The following is a 16,045-nucleotide window of genomic DNA, read 5'->3' as shown; positions in this document are numbered from 1 at the left end:
AACTTGATAACAATTCGTTCGCAAGCACAATATCAAATGAAAGTCGGGCACTTCGACTTTTGCGATAATATTGTTCGAAAGAGTCGTTTTAATCGTTGCGATAACGGAGGCAACTTATATAATCGTTGGTTTTAATTGATGTTTATGAAAAACGATTAATTTACGAATATATTTAGCTATAGTGTAAGAAATTTATATACGATTCGATGGAACGTTTTTAGAAGAAAAAGTTGATTAAACTTCTTGTAAAAAAGTGACTTGTAAATTCATAATTATATATATATATATATATATATATATATATATATATATATATTTATATTTATATTTATAGAATATACGATGTAATGTAATTATTCGATATAATTACCTTGCTATAAAAAAAATTGTTTATGGGCACATTTGAATAATGTTAAAAACATTTGAACGAAGAATGAATAAAAGATCAAACAATGATAAAAATCAAGGCTGTCCAAAAGACCATTTCCTTCTCCAGTTTACGAGCTGTTTACATGAGAAATACCAAAACGTATTGATTCTTTGATAAAAATCGAAAATATACGGTTCAACGACGATGAACTAAAGTCGAATGAAATTGAATATCGAAACGAGGACGTAAATCGACATTGTCGATGGCACTGAAGAATAAGAATAACACAAAAAGGGACGAATGAAACATGCTTACAGATGCAAACGAAGCAAAGAAAACTTATAGCAATTCATGCAGTATATGTATAACAATAGATTGCAACGTTAAAATAGCAGAAACGGTGAAACGATGCGTGAAAAGAAGAATTCGTTATTATTCTTACACCGGCGATACTAGTAACAGACTTAATTACCATGACGATTATCTCTAGTTTCGCTTTTTTCTCGCCACGCCAAGAAATCTTCGCCGAGCTGTTCAACGAGACAGGAAATGCTGATCGAAAACGATGCTCGGTCAGCGATTACGTAACGGTGTTAAAATAATTAGTGCGTATTACATAGTGCAACGTTGCACTCATAATTAGCGGCCATCTCGTACACGGAGCAGCCAGAACGAAACGGGGAAATATAATCTCGATCGAAAAATAATAATAAGCTTGCGATCTATGGGCCGCTACACTCGTCGCTACTATCGTTCCCTGGAAAACTTACGTGTTACCACTCATCCGTCTCGATGCGAATCGAGATCGAAGGCGACAAAGTAAGTTATAGAACAAAGTCGTAGAAACCGCATTCCCGTAAGGCAAAGGGAGGCGCGGATATCGATTCTGATTCCAGAGCACGAAGAACACGCGTGAAACTGCGCCACGTCTCCCCGGTGGCTTAGGTACTTATCAATAGAACGGGACGATTTATTAAATGGAGCAGAGCTAGAGCCTTCCCTTTGCCCATGTTTCAGTGTCGCACGAATGCCGACCAATTTAAAACGTTCTGCATCGTTTCCTGTTTATAAAATCCCCCACGTGGCCGTAGCGAACCGGCGAGGAAACATCATCGAGGCAAGGACACCGACCGTTTGCCTGTCCTCGATACTACGATATATCCAGGCCACGCAGAAGAATGCCAAAAAAAATTAACCACTAATTTCAAAGATTAATCCCGCGTTTCAAAGGAATCGGATATACAACGAAGGTATCGCTCGTCAATGGAGACTGAATGAAAAGCATCTATTTACATGTCAATACGAAAGGACGGATTATCGGTAATTCTGGTTAATAGCGTATACATTCTCGCGTATATACGTCGCGCGTATATAATATACGTATAATATACGACACACCGTTCGAAGCTAAAGTGGAACAAGACGAGACCATCATTTGCAGCACGCATGCTGCACGGACCCTCGAAAGTCGATAATTTGCCCGTTTAAGGATGCGCCCGATGTATACGGAATCGGAGGGAGAGGAGAGAGAGAGAGAGAGAGAGAGAGAGAGAAAAAAGAAGAAGAAGAAGAACGGCACCACAGCAACGGGATTAAAACGGGGAGAAAAGTTGTTTTAGCGGTTTACATCGTGCCCACGTTGAAAACGCGGCTTCTGACCACGCCAAAACAATGATGTACCGTTATCGAACGCGGTTCTACGCCACCACGAATAAATAAATGCAACCTACTTGAGTATCCTCAGTCATCTGTTGCATCCTGCGACCTGGCTTATTTATACAAGGGGAAACCTGGGAAACGTGAAAACACGGGACGAAGCCTGATAATTTTTTAAGCAGATGGAAGATTCTCTCGTTGTGTGGTCGGAGTCGTGTGTTCGAAACTGCGCCTATGATGCGATCACGAATACGACGCTAATAGAAAATTTGAAAGACGTTCGACACCCGTGTTGTTTTTGATATTACTAGCACGTACCAAGCGCACGAACGGGACGGCAAATAGAGCAGATCAGCGAAGAATATCTATCGAGGCTTCGCTTATTGACGCCACATCATCGCGTGGAAAGTCACGTTTATGTTTTAATACGTGCCTCGTACAACGCTACTGACATTCGTGCAATCGTTAACGGGGTTCGATGGTAATTCCGTATTATGATTTAATTGTGTATAATTCTGCATTCGTTATCGTTAATTAAGAAGAACAAATTTGACTAATCGAATCGTTGGACCGTGGTCCGAGCTTAGACGTTTTATTTGCTCATTAAGCGTTCCCCGCGCCGTTCCCCGTTGTTAGAGGTCGTGGATAAATTAGAAAAAATTAGAAAAAACGTTGCGTAAAGTATTTTATTTAACGATAGATATCTTTAAATGAATAGAATTGAATATTCTGATCATCTTCCTCTAAACCGGAAAAGGATAATTTACATAGTTATTAACTAGGTTGTTAACAAAATTGAGAACACTGCCAATTCATAAACTCAGCGACCTTATTATCAAACTATTTGTTCGCGGTACGTAGATTTTCCTCGCTAATATATACGAATGTAATATACTTGATTGAATATATTCGATGCTATATAAATGCACATAACATTTTTCGAAGATTTCGAAGAACTATTATCGCACTGAAATAATTTGATTTCCAATAAATATGATGAAAAATTCGTAGATGAGTCAAGTAATTTCTAAAATTCTAAATATATCTAACGATAATATTTAAAACGCGTAAAAATATGTATTGAAAAGATAATTTTAATCGTTTCATATATGAATTTGAAATATGAATTTAAATTTATAGTTGATAAATATTTCAATCTAAGTATTATTACAAAATTTTAAATAACATAAAAAGATAATAACGATAAGATAGAATAATGATCATTATAATCTAATCATATAAAAGTAAAAAATATATTTCGTTATAAAAGCTCATTGAAACGAGGTAAAATACTAAGCTAGAATATTGATCCGTTCTTTTGCAGAAGATCGTTATCATCACCACGTTTCTAGAATATTGCTGGAAACGAATAATGAAAAAGAAGTAACCGAATGGATTAAACGAAAAAAATGTAACGAGCAACAGACAATCACGCGATGTCTAGGTGCGCCACATCTTACGATTCGTGCCGAAATGCCCGATAACCTTAATATTTACCAAGATGTCTGCACGCCAGGATTGTTCCGTATTAAAAAAGGCGCAGCTGAGAAAAAAACGTCCACGAGAAAATTCTAATAAAGACGCATGGGAACTGGTTCGATGCGCAACGAGGCACACCGGTGCAAGACTTGACGCATAATACCGCGATGTATGTAACAGTTAATCGCATTATGTAGCAACCAGCAGAAATCACGATTGATCACTTTGAGATGCTAATCATGTCGGCTGATCGTTCTATCTTGTGGCCCGCATGGTTTATAACTAAAAATATCCTCACGAAGAAAGGAATTACCCATTGAACGATTCAAGAAACAACGGTCGGTATATGGTGGAAACCAGTAGATGGCCGGCCGATGAACGATAATTACGTATCGAGCAAATGATTGGTTCGCTAATCTACATATATACATATACATTCACGAATGACAATATTAAACACGTATTGCACTGGTAAATATACGCTAATCAAAGAAAACAACGATTACGAATTAAACGAATGGTTCTTAATTTATACGACTGTTGAATTGTCTACAAATTGTCTCATGCATCACCACGTGTTACTGATCGCGATAATTTTCCCAATATCAAAACAAAACCTAAAAATATCGAACATGCGCATAATTATTGTACGTTCTTTTATCAAAATTTTAGACAGGAAAATTTGCAAATTGACCACGTAATCTAAATGTTGATGATATTCCTATAATATATATATATCGAAGGCCAAATTCCACGAGGCACAACGTAACATCAGGTAGCAATCGATCATCGAGATATTCTTGCCAAAGGAAAAATTCATCGTGACATTGAATGATTGTTATTAGTCGATTATAAGTCGAACACATTGCACTTTTTAAATCATTGCAACGTTTGAATCCCATAACCGACATTCGAAACCTAACCCTTTAACAACACGCAACACTATGCCAACAATATAGGTCTTATAGACAAATCAGCCGGCAATAAATTCGCGGTAAGAGATAACGGTAATCTCGACTGAGATTACTTCAACGACGGTGCGAATTGCAAGGCCGTCAGCGTATGACCTTAATGAGTAATGAGCATAGCGCTTAGGCGGACACACAAGAACGAGCACGGTATTCTGTCTGCTCGCATGTACCACACACTACGATATCGTGTAACCGAATGTGAACATAGCCTGTCAAAAGATAGAATGTTTGGCACTGGACAAAAGTGATGTTGCATTGACAGATATATTCCTGTCAACATAACCTAAATTAACTAATCGCGAATATTACAAATATTGCAAGAAATTCAAAAAACAGACACGATTCGTTAGTATATTCACGTCGATTTTCGCGATCATTCCTCCTGAACACCGTGCGTGCAGATGGCGTGATTTTTATAGCAACTACGGATCATATCGTTCGCCAAAGACTATCGACATATTCGTCGTGTATCGAGTTTTTATTCTAAACTGTGATCACGAAAAATAAATTGAACAATTGTAATAAATACCTCGCTTTTCGACGAGCTCCGAAATCTCCTCCTTGTTGTCGGCCATCTTAGCACCAGTCACTATTCACAATGCATGCTGGGTAAAAACAAACGAGCACTACCACGACACCACGATTGGTGGTTCAGCGCCACCTGTATGCCAAATTAGAAGTTAGTCACCCGATGACGTTGATCAGGGATGTATCACATCTAACATAGTAAAGATTCCAATACGAATCATACAAATAATGTTTAATCGAATAATAAAACAAATTATAATAAATCTATTATTTTGATAATTCTTATAATAAAATTAACTTCGATCTTAATTATAATCTTAAAATGAATAAACTATATGAATAAACTTTCGACAAAAAGATATATAAGAAATTGTTCGCGAATATGGACACCTAAATTTCGTTTGACATACTTTCATTAAGCCGTTACTGGCACATATCACTAGCTCTCCAACTACTTATTTCCGTTACATCGGCTTTCCTGGCGGTAGTCTTCATTCAGTTCTCTACGAGATTTTGAGGTGTAATTTACAATAAATTTTCAATATGAGTATCAGTGATGTTGTAATTATATCGGCAGTTAGGACACCCATAGGTATCATTTTACAACTTACAAATTTAAATTGTGTACTAATTGAAAATAATATCTATTTTATATTATACTATATTATTAATCCAGTTTAAATATAATCTTATAAATAATTATATTTTTGATTAACTATTTTTTATTTAATATAATAATGGTATTTTTTATTAAAAAATTTTAAATTTAATATGTTTTTATTCTAGTTTAATTATATTTTAACAAATTAATTTTTAATTTAATTTTATACAATCATATGTAATTCTTATTCCTAATTTATGTTTTTAGTTTAAATATTTGAAATAATTATGTATTATACTATATATAAATACTTAAGTAAATATATTATATTAGTATTATTGATTTTTGTAGTTATTTTTATTTATTTATATCATTTATTTAAATATATTTTATTGTATTATTGTATTGTATTACTATATTATCTATATTATTTTATTTATTTAGATATATTATTTTTTGCTAATTTCTACGTCATATTATATAAAATTTAAAAAATTTTTTCTCTACAAATGAAATTCAAATTTTATAAAATATTTTATTAATTTTAGGATCTTTCTGTGGTTCCTTATCATCGCTGAAAGCATCAGATTTAGGAAGTATAGTTATTAAAGAAAGTCTTTTAAGAGCACATCTTAAACCTGTGGATGTTTCTGAAGTTGTATTTGGACAGGTAATATATTTAATAGACAAATGTAAATTATATATTATATAATTATATATTTTTTTTTAAATTATAAATTTGATATTGTTAATAATCTCTAATAAAAAATATGTGAAATATGTAAATAATATGGATATATTATATGACCTTTAATACTTTAAATTAATTATCAATATAATTATAAATAAAATATAATTATATTTATATATAGATAATTATCAATATAAGCATAATAAAATAAAAATTTAATAATTTAGAGATACATTTATAATTATATTTATATTTATTATAATAGAGATATACTCATAAATATTATATATATATATATATATATATATATATATATATATATATATATATATCTATACATAATATTTATAAGTTTATATATAAATTACATTTGAATTTTAAGACATTTTTTTTTTTTACTTTATTGTATATTTTGACATTTTATGATATATATCTTAAAATATAAAGAATAATTTCTATTTTTTTCTATTCTTCTATTACAGGTATTAATTGCTGCTCAAGGACAAAATCCAGCAAGACAAGCAGCAATGAAAGCTGGAATTCCTATAGCTACACCTGCTTATTTAATTAATATGTTATGTGGCTCAGGGTTAAAGTAAATATAAATTTTAATCTCAGCTTTTATTAAATCATATAATAATAATTTTAATAATATTCAAAATTTATATGTTTATATTTATTATTAATCTAAATATATTTGATACATATTTTTAGAGCAATAATGGAAGGATATATGTCCATAAAAGCTGGTGAAAATCAAGTAGTTGTAGCTGGTGGTCAAGAAAGTATGAGTCAATCTGTACATGCAATACAATTTAGAAATGGTGTAAAAATAGGAGATAGTCGTCTAATAGACACTTTAATATTTGATGGTTTAACAGATGCATTTCATGGAATTCATATGGGAATAACAGGTATGAGAATTATAATTCTATTTATAACTATATTTTGCAAAAAATTCTTTTACTATATATAATCTTTTTATAAATATAGCTGAAAATGTTTCTAAAGATTTTAATATAAGTAGAAATGAACAAGATGAATATGCAGTTAAATCTCAGAAAAAAGCAGAAGCTGCAATTACTGAAGGTTATTTTAAAAAAGAAATCATTCCTGTAACATTATCTACTGAAAAAGAATCTGTTATCATGGATAAAGATGAATATCCTAAGTTTGGAACAACTTTTGAAGATCTTCAAAAATTAAAACCAGCTTTTCTGAAAGTATGATTAATTGTATTTTTTTTTTTTTAAATTAAAATATTTAATAATATATACATATATATATATACATATATATATTATAGTTATGATATATTGTTAGAATGAAGGTACAGTTACAGCTGGGAATGCTTCTGGTATCAATGATGGAGCAGCAGCAGTAGTTCTTATGTCAGCAGACATTGCTAAACAAAAAGGACTTTCTCCATTAGCTAAAATTGTTGCAATGGCTCAAGTTGGCGTGGAACCAAGAATTATGGGTATAGGTCCTATACCAGCAGTTGAACTAGTAGTGAGTATATAAAAGTTTAAATATACTTTATAAATTCAGGTAATAAGATATGTCAATATTTTAGTTACAAAAAGCAAAATGGACAAAAGAAGAAGTAGATTTATATGAATTAAATGAAGCTTTTGCAGCCCAATCAATAGCATGTGTAAAATCTCTTGGTCTAAATCCAGACAAAGTTAATATAAATGGAGGAGCTATTGCTTTAGGCCATCCTATTGGTGCATCTGGTATAATAGTTAAATTATTAAAAAATATTAATTATATATATATAGTATTTGTAATATATTTAATTATTTTGTTACAGGTGCTAGGATATTAGTAACTTTATTACATTCATTAGAAAGAATTAATGGAAACAAAGGTATTGCAGCTTTATGTATTGGTGGAGGAATGGGAATAGCTATTGCTGTTCAAAGAAAATAACAACCACTTCACCTAATTAAATGTTATTTATTCTACAAATATAAAATTTTGTTGGTATTGTTATTTTATAAGAATATTTATATATGGGCATATCACATATAATTTTTGTTATTTTTGAATTATTGAATATTTTATTATTATTGTAATAAATATTGAATAATGCTATTATAAAAAATATAAAAAACTGTATATTAAAAGTATACAATTTATAATAGCATTTGTTTTATAATAATAGTAAAGCTAACATAATTATATAAATTTATTTTATTTATATTTGTTTACATATTAGCTTTTAACAATTGTATTTGCAATTTGTACAAAATAATCAATTTTATAATAAACTCATACAGTATTTTGTGCAATGCATGTTTATATAGAAGTTATTTTTGTACACAAAAATTGTAAATAAATATATTGTAAAATCAATTGCATTAATTAATGTTTAATTAATTTCGTTTTTGTTTAATCTATTTGCCTTTTTTCTATCCTCTAAAATTTTCTCCATTGCTGCTAGTCCTTCTCGTTGTCTTTGTTCAGCACGTTTTGTTTTAAATGTACGTTTAGTGTATGTTAAGTCCTTTTTATTTCTTAATAAATATTGCAATTGTTCCTTGATAGCTGGTATAATACGTATCTTGAATTAAGAATATCTTATATGGTATTAAAATGTTATAATAACTGTGTTAATATAATTATATTAATTATAAAAATATTATTTAGCAAATTAATGAAAAATATATCTTTATACCAGTGACAAATTTAAAATGCTGATATACTGAGTGGTATTGCAGGATAATATCCATCATATTTCTTTCCATCTTTACTAAAACACGAGCAAGATTCTTCTAATGGTTGTTGAGCTATTAAATTTACTTCAGGTATACAAAGTTTTGAATAATTTTTAATAACATGTCCCCATAATGAATCCATATTAATCTTTGTATCTTTTAAACAAAAATAAGAGCCCCAAAATATTGAATTTAATATTTTTTCATCTGGATGTGATAATTTTTGATGAATCATTCCTTCAGACATTTGTTCTTCAATTACAGCTACTGTATCACATTGTACACACGAATTTGGTACATAAATATCTTGTAAAAGATTATCACCAACATATATACATTGAGGATTTTGTTTCCCAGATATACGTTTAAAAAATTCAATAAGTTCTTTCCAATTACCTTGGCTATATGTACCACCTTTTTTTAAATCTTTGCTTTTTATAATATTATTTTCTTCATAATTTATAATCTCAAAAAATGGATTTTTTTCAATAAAAAAACGAGGTTTCCTTGCATTACAAATAATAATATCAAATAGTGATTTCCAATCTTTTCCTAAAGCATAAGTAGCACTAAAGTCAACAATATCGATACATGACGTAGTAATAAGGAAAGTAATACGATGTCTTTTTAATTCTTGAAGCCAATTTATAGTTTTTGCAGTACATTTATACATATATTTATGAGGATTTTCTTTTAGACTAGGATAAAAATATCCTTTGTCTAATTTAAAATTTTCTTTTTTATATATTTCAATCAATCCATCTAACATGTCAGGCCAAACATTATATGCATTTAATGGTTCTTCTTGTTCTTCATCGAGTGTATCTATTAATCTTGCAAAAATAAGAGATGAGGAAATATCAAAATAATCTAATAAACTTCTCATTTTCATTGATGGAGGACCACTCCATGTAGATAACATATCATTACAAAAAGCATCTGTGATTTCCCATCTCTGTTCCGGATATATTTCTTTAATTTTTTCAATACTTAATAAATTAGTTCCATGACATGCTCTTTGAATTATGCCATCAGCATTAATTCTAAGTATATTTCCCTTCTCAAAATCTAAGAATAATCCTTTCTGCATAAAATCTAAGTCTTTATCTTGTAATGGCTTTAATAAATATTTAGAATCATATCCTTTTTCTGATATTAAATAATTAGCTAATGTTTCATATGTTAAATGCACTATGTTTGTTATATTGTAACGTAAAAGTGTATGATCAAAATCAAATCCAATACAATCATAATTAAGGAATTTAAATGCACTCATGCTGACTTGCATTGATGGAATAATTGATGCTGTTGTATTATATTGTTTTAAATGTAAATATTTAAACAATTTTAATTTGTCACTAGTTTTATACCACAAAATATTCTGCACTTGTAAAAATGATGTAATTAATGATTTGTAATGTAAATGACAACTTTTTATCATTTTGTCATTATCTATCTATTTGTGTATATATACTTATCTTTAAACATTACTAAATATTTAATACGTATTGTAATAAACAATGTTACAAAAGAAGAAAACTGTCTTGTATTTGTACTTTAAATATTATCTATTGTGTAAACACAACTTATAAATATAAAAATACCTAGACAATATATTAATATGTATATGTATAATAAAAAATAAAAATTATCTTTCCTGATCTTTTATTACGTAGTAAATTTTATATAAAACTTATATATAATAATAATAAATTTAATAAATGTGAACTAATATATTTTAAATGATATATATGCATTCAATTAGAGTAAAATGAACGAATATATTCATTACCAATATACAATATTATTACCAAAATGAAAAAGTATTTATATCAAAAAGTATTAAAAGTATTACAATATAATAGGGCACATAATTTAAAATTACTTACTTTTGGTGGAATGTGAACGAATCGAATATTTCTTGCTTGCACGAAGAACATATCGTAATTGTACGAATCACCTCTAGGATCTATGAAGATGCAATCTTTCATTACAATATTCATGTAACTAAAAAAAACAAAATATTTATGCAAGATTAGATAAATAATAATAACATATAAACAAAAATTACTTACGCATCTGCATGTTCTACTATACCATAAACTGATGCTTCATTTCGAAGATCTATGATTGTACGTACATTTTCAACAGCTTTTAATAAAATAGCTAAACTATTAAAATAAAAATAACGTTCTTCCTTCGATTCAGAAATCATAATATGATACAAATATATATAAATATATATATATATATATATATATATATATATAGTAATACCGGTAAATATTTATATAAATTATTCTGTATAAGTGTAGCCAACCATATAAATCTAATAATTATAAAGGAACTATATTTTTTAATACAATTAAAAAAAATTTTAATATTAGAAATATTATATAAATTTTAAATTAATGAATAAATGTGTTTTATTTTTTTAATTACAATAAATCTATATTATTATTAATATTAGAGATATTTATATTTATATAATTATATTTATATAATTTATATTTATATTTATTACATAACATACATAAATGTATATATGGCTTATTTTTTTTTTAATTTTTCATTTTTCATACATATATATATATATTGTTATAAATAATTGTTATAAATAATGCAAAATATAAATGTGTCTAATTATTTGATTTAAAGACACATTTTTTTTGCAATTCCATCATATGTTCTTTTATAACCATGTGGGCATTGATCCGGTAGTAATACAGAATTTATTTCATGTGCAATTCCAGCTTTGTTTAAAATATCACTTTTTACAAGAGTAGCATCATTTACCTAAAAAATTATATCTTTTAAATTAATCATCAAAATTATATAATAATTAAAAAAATTATATAATAATATAATATTTTATTTTCATTAAATTATGAAAAACTTATTACCAAAATTTTGTTATTTTTTCTTATAATATTTATCGGATTTCCTTTAGTTCTTACAGTATATTGTAAATCTGGCATAAAACTTTCAGCAAGTAACATATTATCCACAATATGATTTTGTAATGTCTAAAAGTAAATGAAGAAATTATTTTTAGTTAATTTAGCTATAAAAATTATATTACTTTTGTTAAATAATTTCTGTCATCTAATAATTTTTGAAGTTTAACACTCCCAAGCTGTTTGAATGCTTCATCCGAAGGAACAAAATATGTGCATGTAGAATTTGCTTGTTTGAATTGATCATATATTTGCGGTTGAATATTTTTTATTCTTTCCATTGCATCTAACCAAATACTGTAACAGTTATTTATTTATATTTCTCTTATTTTTCAAATTCTTTTTCTTTTAAGAACGAATTTTCACCTGAAATTGCCTTCTTTTTTTAAAATATAATCTAAAGATTCTTCTGCAGGATGTAAGATGTGACTGATAACATGTAGAACACCATTACTACATTCTCGATTAGCTTTTATAATTAATGCATTTTCTATTCCAAAATTATAACGATAAACTTGAAAGCGTAATGGAACTCCCATCTCAAGTGTTCTAACAATCTAAATATAAATGATAATTCCAAAAAATTAAATATGTTATAAGAAAAATATATTAATGCTTAATATAAATATAACATAACTTACTTGATTGCTACTAATTTCATCAGTGAAGTATATTCCCGTAACTATATGATTAAGAACAAAATTTCGAGCGCTCTTTTGATTTCTTTGCAATTCTATAAGTTTTTGATTAGATAGGGCTATAAAAAAATTTTACTGTGTTAAACTTGTTTTTAATAATATTTAATAATAAAATTCGAATACGTACAATGCATTGCTGTTTCAGAAGGTGCAAATATTGTGAAATGTTTCAAATGTCTTAAACTTTCTTCCAGTTTGGCTGTTTTAATTATTTCTAAAAATGTGAGTAATCTTTCTTCCTTAATCACATCCAAAATTGTTTTAACTAAAATATATACGAATTATAAAAATTTTGAAACATTCTTAAATATCATTGAAATGAAAATTATTTATTTATTACCTCGATCCGGAAGTAACACGCGATCAAGAACGTATAGTAATCCATTTTTTCCATGGTACATTTCATTTTTTATGTTTGCGTTATTTACAATAGGTCCATGTGGGCCGCAATTTAATTTTAATTCCTGTTGTTCTATCGTGCTTGCGTGATATTCCGAAATTATGTTTGGCACGCACACAGGGTGTGTCACAATATGTTGGGCAATTAATGCTATACAAAATAATAGTTTTTACAAAATTAGGTCATAGAAAATGCATAAATATTTATTATTACCATTTAATGCGATCGGATTTTCTAATATATCGGTCAATTGTTTCCTTGGAATATGATGGAAAGCTTCATCAGTAGGCGCGAAAATAGTGCATGGAGTATTGCTATATCGAATCCTTTTCCCTAAATTTGTGCTTTCTAACGCTTTGATAAATATTTCGAATCTACCGTCCCTCGAAACAAGTTCAATGATGTCTGAATTTTCGGACAAAGCAAGATCCAATACACCATCGATTACATGTACGACTCCGTTACTGGCAATTTGATCTTTGCGAATAATTCGATGACAATTTACCGTTTCCATCTACGTAAACAAAGATACTTGTCAAACAACTTATCATATCTAATTAGTTAATTAATTATCCGTATTACTTACTCCACTGGGAAATTTATTAATTCTCAAAACATTCCCTTGTAATCGTGATGGAATTAAAAGATTTGCTTGCCATTGATTTGACAATACACGTCTATCTATTATATGATTTGCGATCAAATTTATATATCTGTTGCCATCGTGCAACGATTCTTGATGTATACCTTTTACGTTTAAGTAGTGCTAAAAATTAAATAAAAATAGTAAAAGTTAAAATTGTTAGTTATACAATATAATATAATATGATATAACATATATAACATATACTTCAAGAGCTTCATCGGATGGAACGAATAATGTTAAGGGTGGACCACTTATTAATTCTTTTGCGAAATTTGAAGTTTCGATCAATTTTGCGAATTTCATTGCACCCACTCGACGCGTAGTTTCTACGAGATTTATCAGCGGTTTTACTGAAAAAAACCATAAAAAGACAATTATTTAAGAACAAATGTAAAACATGATAAAATTGAATCCATTACCTCCTGTGCATCCAGGATGGCCAGCGACTTTATAATATCCTGTGCAACATTCGTATTTTATAAACCTATATATAGTATAAACGAAAATATTCAGTATTTGAATAAAAAATATATTATAAATAATATATAAAGTTACGCTTACGTAGGTTTTCCACAAATTTTTCGAGGATACCATTGTTTATTCTCGGTATAATAAGCATAATTTATATCGTCATTCACTTCTACGGCACATACATTAGGTCTACGACAAATAAAAATATGAAATTATTTTATGAAGATTGAGGATTCTTAAAAATTATTCTAAGATTCAAACAACATTTAAAAAAATATAATTATATGCAAATCTTACCCCTGTCTTTGCGAATTTTCAATGTTCCACCATGGATTTCTTTGATAGGCGTAAATTACGTCAAACACCATCAATGATACGAATATTTTCATTATAATTTCATTGAACATGTTTTCATTACGAATCAAATACTGTCGCGATAAAAAAAAAATTTTTGAGAGAAATAAATGAAACTTCTTGGGCTCGAAGAAGAATCGAAATAATTCTGTCTGCAACGGTTCTTAATTTAAAGACTGTATTCTCCCACCCCATCTCGAAAATATGTCTGTTAAAATGGATATCGATGTTATCTATTGTAACACATCGTATTGCATCTCTCAATTTTCGCAAATCATTTTCTATTTCTAAATGCATTTTACATATGTATGGAATTGTAGCAATGTGTTTCAAATTAATATATATATATAACATTTATTCAATATTATGAATAAATAAAAATATAAATTTTGAATAAAAAGTATAATTGATCTTAAAATTTCCATATTTATCGATTGTTCGTGATTTTATTCTTAACAATAAAATTTATTTCCAAACGTATTTTTTTTGTTCTCCTTTTATCATATAGATAACGAAAAATCATACAATTTTAAATATTTTCTTGACGTGACAAATGACTTACGTATTGTACATCTGTACGATCCACCGTGAACTCAATATTAGTTTGCATATAGTCACTCATAGCCATCATTATTGGAGAAATTGGGTTACCTCCCAACGGATATACAAAGGGGCCCTACAAATTGGTCCATATCCTATGTGCTTTCAAAATAATCCATCATAAACGTCCCAATTCCAATCTGCATTTCCCATGTTAATGATCATAGGAAAATACATCAGACTTTAATTAATTTCGAATTTCGTACCATTATATTTCAATATACGGATATAACATGAAATATACACGGTCCACTTATAAATAGAATCCCAATATAACGCTGAATTTTGTGTCAATCGCGAATTCGTCAAGCCGACAGAATTTCAAATTTCTTGTTAAAAATAATTTTAAAACATATGGACCGTCCATTTCTGTAGATGTGTTTAATCGTAATTTAATCTTCAGTCTACGATTACAATGCAAATTACGATGCCTTCAATTCGACAAAATTAATGATTATTCCAACTGGCAAGAGTGCACACGTGGCACATCTCGTTTACGCTCGCGATTTTCTTTCAAACGTACTTTACTCGGAATAATCTTCTAATTGTAAGACGGCAACGACGAGTCTCTTTGGCGATTTTTTTTTTAGGAATCATTTTCAAACGCATCTTATCTCTATCAAAAAAAAAAAAAAAAAAAAAAAAAAAAAGTAGCGTATAATTACTCGTACAATTAACGAAACGTTTAACAAGACGTAACATTGTAACAGATTTTAATCACCTCGCAGGGGGTTGCACGTCAAGGGATGAATCGTTCAAGTTCTCCATTTAGAGCAATTTAGTCGATGCCGTAGATCCAATAGAGACGGGTCTATTTCTGCGAAACATACGCGCGTGGTACATATTTGTCTCCCTTCTGCTTATTCAGTGCCGTGCGACCCGTTGTGATGAGTGCCCTCT

The 16,045-nt window shown here is 28.9% G+C and overlaps 4 protein-coding genes across 13 annotated transcripts in view; 1 reads left to right on the top strand and 3 right to left on the bottom strand.

Moving 5' to 3' along the window:
• Positions 1–5,137, bottom strand: part of LOC408685 (MAP7 domain-containing protein 1) — a 145,421-nt gene extending 140,284 nt beyond the window's left edge. For 3 of the 6 annotated variants that reach the window (XM_026439251.1, XM_026439255.1, XM_026439259.1), the window contains exon 1: positions 5,006–5,137. In XM_026439251.1, coding sequence (XP_026295036.1) covers positions 5,006–5,051 — 46 coding nt within the window. In that variant the 5' untranslated portion in view covers positions 5,052–5,137. The remainder of the gene's footprint in view (positions 1–5,005) is intronic. The other 3 variants (XM_026439248.1, XM_026439253.1, XM_026439258.1) reach the window with 1 other exon arrangement.
• Positions 5,138–5,454: 317 nt separating this feature from the next.
• LOC551395 (acetyl-CoA acetyltransferase, cytosolic) lies at positions 5,455–8,666 on the top strand. Its single transcript, XM_006568152.3, has 8 exons — positions 5,455–5,596; positions 6,154–6,275; positions 6,779–6,891; positions 7,011–7,210; positions 7,290–7,519; positions 7,620–7,808; positions 7,873–8,035; positions 8,113–8,666. Exons 1-8 carry the CDS (start codon positions 5,548–5,550, stop codon positions 8,229–8,231), a joined length of 1,185 nt encoding a protein of 394 aa, XP_006568215.3. The 5' UTR covers positions 5,455–5,547; the 3' UTR covers positions 8,232–8,666.
• Positions 8,667–8,729: 63 nt separating this feature from the next.
• On the bottom strand, positions 8,730–10,587 carry LOC102655971 (5'-nucleotidase domain-containing protein 1). Its single transcript, XM_006568151.3, has 2 exons — positions 8,980–10,587; positions 8,730–8,865 (listed from the first exon to the last, which is right to left on the bottom strand). The coding sequence occupies exon 1, from the start codon at positions 10,458–10,460 to the stop codon at positions 8,991–8,993; it is 1,470 nt and encodes a 489-aa protein (XP_006568214.2). The 5' UTR covers positions 10,461–10,587; the 3' UTR covers positions 8,730–8,865; positions 8,980–8,990.
• A 990-nt stretch (positions 10,588–11,577) lies between these two features.
• Positions 11,578–16,039, bottom strand: LOC725892 (transforming growth factor-beta-induced protein ig-h3). Of its 5 annotated transcripts, none has more exons than XM_026439243.1 (15): positions 15,867–16,039; positions 15,108–15,761; positions 14,489–14,753; positions 14,282–14,380; positions 14,140–14,204; positions 13,925–14,070; positions 13,661–13,840; positions 13,288–13,588; positions 13,015–13,224; positions 12,802–12,939; positions 12,618–12,733; positions 12,343–12,533; positions 12,102–12,273; positions 11,923–12,045; positions 11,578–11,815 (listed from the first exon to the last, which is right to left on the bottom strand). In XM_026439243.1, the coding sequence occupies exons 3-15, from the start codon at positions 14,596–14,598 to the stop codon at positions 11,672–11,674; spliced, it is 1,995 nt and encodes a 664-aa protein (XP_026295028.1). In that variant the 5' UTR covers positions 14,599–14,753; positions 15,108–15,761; positions 15,867–16,039; the 3' UTR covers positions 11,578–11,671. The 5 variants fall into 5 exon arrangements, with proteins under 5 accessions (XP_026295028.1, XP_026295025.1, XP_006568221.2 ...); XM_026439240.1 differs by having other exon boundaries at positions 14,489–14,619; XM_006568158.3 differs by having other exon boundaries at positions 14,489–14,619; positions 15,108–15,285.
• Positions 16,040–16,045: the final 6 nt, after the last annotated feature.

The sequence above is a fragment of the Apis mellifera genome, linkage group LG2 (genome assembly GCF_003254395.2).
Source record: "Apis mellifera strain DH4 linkage group LG2, Amel_HAv3.1, whole genome shotgun sequence".
Classification (NCBI taxonomy): Eukaryota; Metazoa; Arthropoda; class Insecta; order Hymenoptera; family Apidae; genus Apis; species Apis mellifera.
The sequence above is the reverse complement of the archived record's forward strand: the minus strand, read 5'-3'. Positions and strand labels throughout refer to the sequence as shown.

Bases quoted from the DNA above. Each gene is read 5' to 3' on its own strand.
- LOC102655971 (XM_006568151.3), bottom strand. From the start codon at position 10,460: ATGATAAAAAGTTGTCATTTACATTACAAATCATTAATTACATCATTT.
- LOC725892 (XM_026439240.1), bottom strand. From the start codon at position 15,176: ATGATGGCTATGAGTGACTATATGCAAACTAATATTGAGTTCACGGTG. The intron at 14,071-14,139 runs GTAATGGATTCA...GGTTTTTTTCAG, and splicing joins CCATCCTGGATGCACAGGAG to TAAAACCGCTGATAAATCTC. The intron at 11,816-11,922 runs GTAATAAGTTTT...ATAATTTTTTAG, and splicing joins GAAAAAATAACAAAATTTTG to GTAAATGATGCTACTCTTGT.
- LOC551395 (XM_006568152.3), top strand. From the start codon at position 5,548: ATGAGTATCAGTGATGTTGTAATTATATCGGCAGTTAGGACACCCATA. The intron at 6,892-7,010 runs GTAAATATAAAT...ACATATTTTTAG, and splicing joins TTATGTGGCTCAGGGTTAAA to AGCAATAATGGAAGGATATA. The intron at 7,211-7,289 runs GTATGAGAATTA...TTATAAATATAG, and splicing joins AATTCATATGGGAATAACAG to CTGAAAATGTTTCTAAAGAT.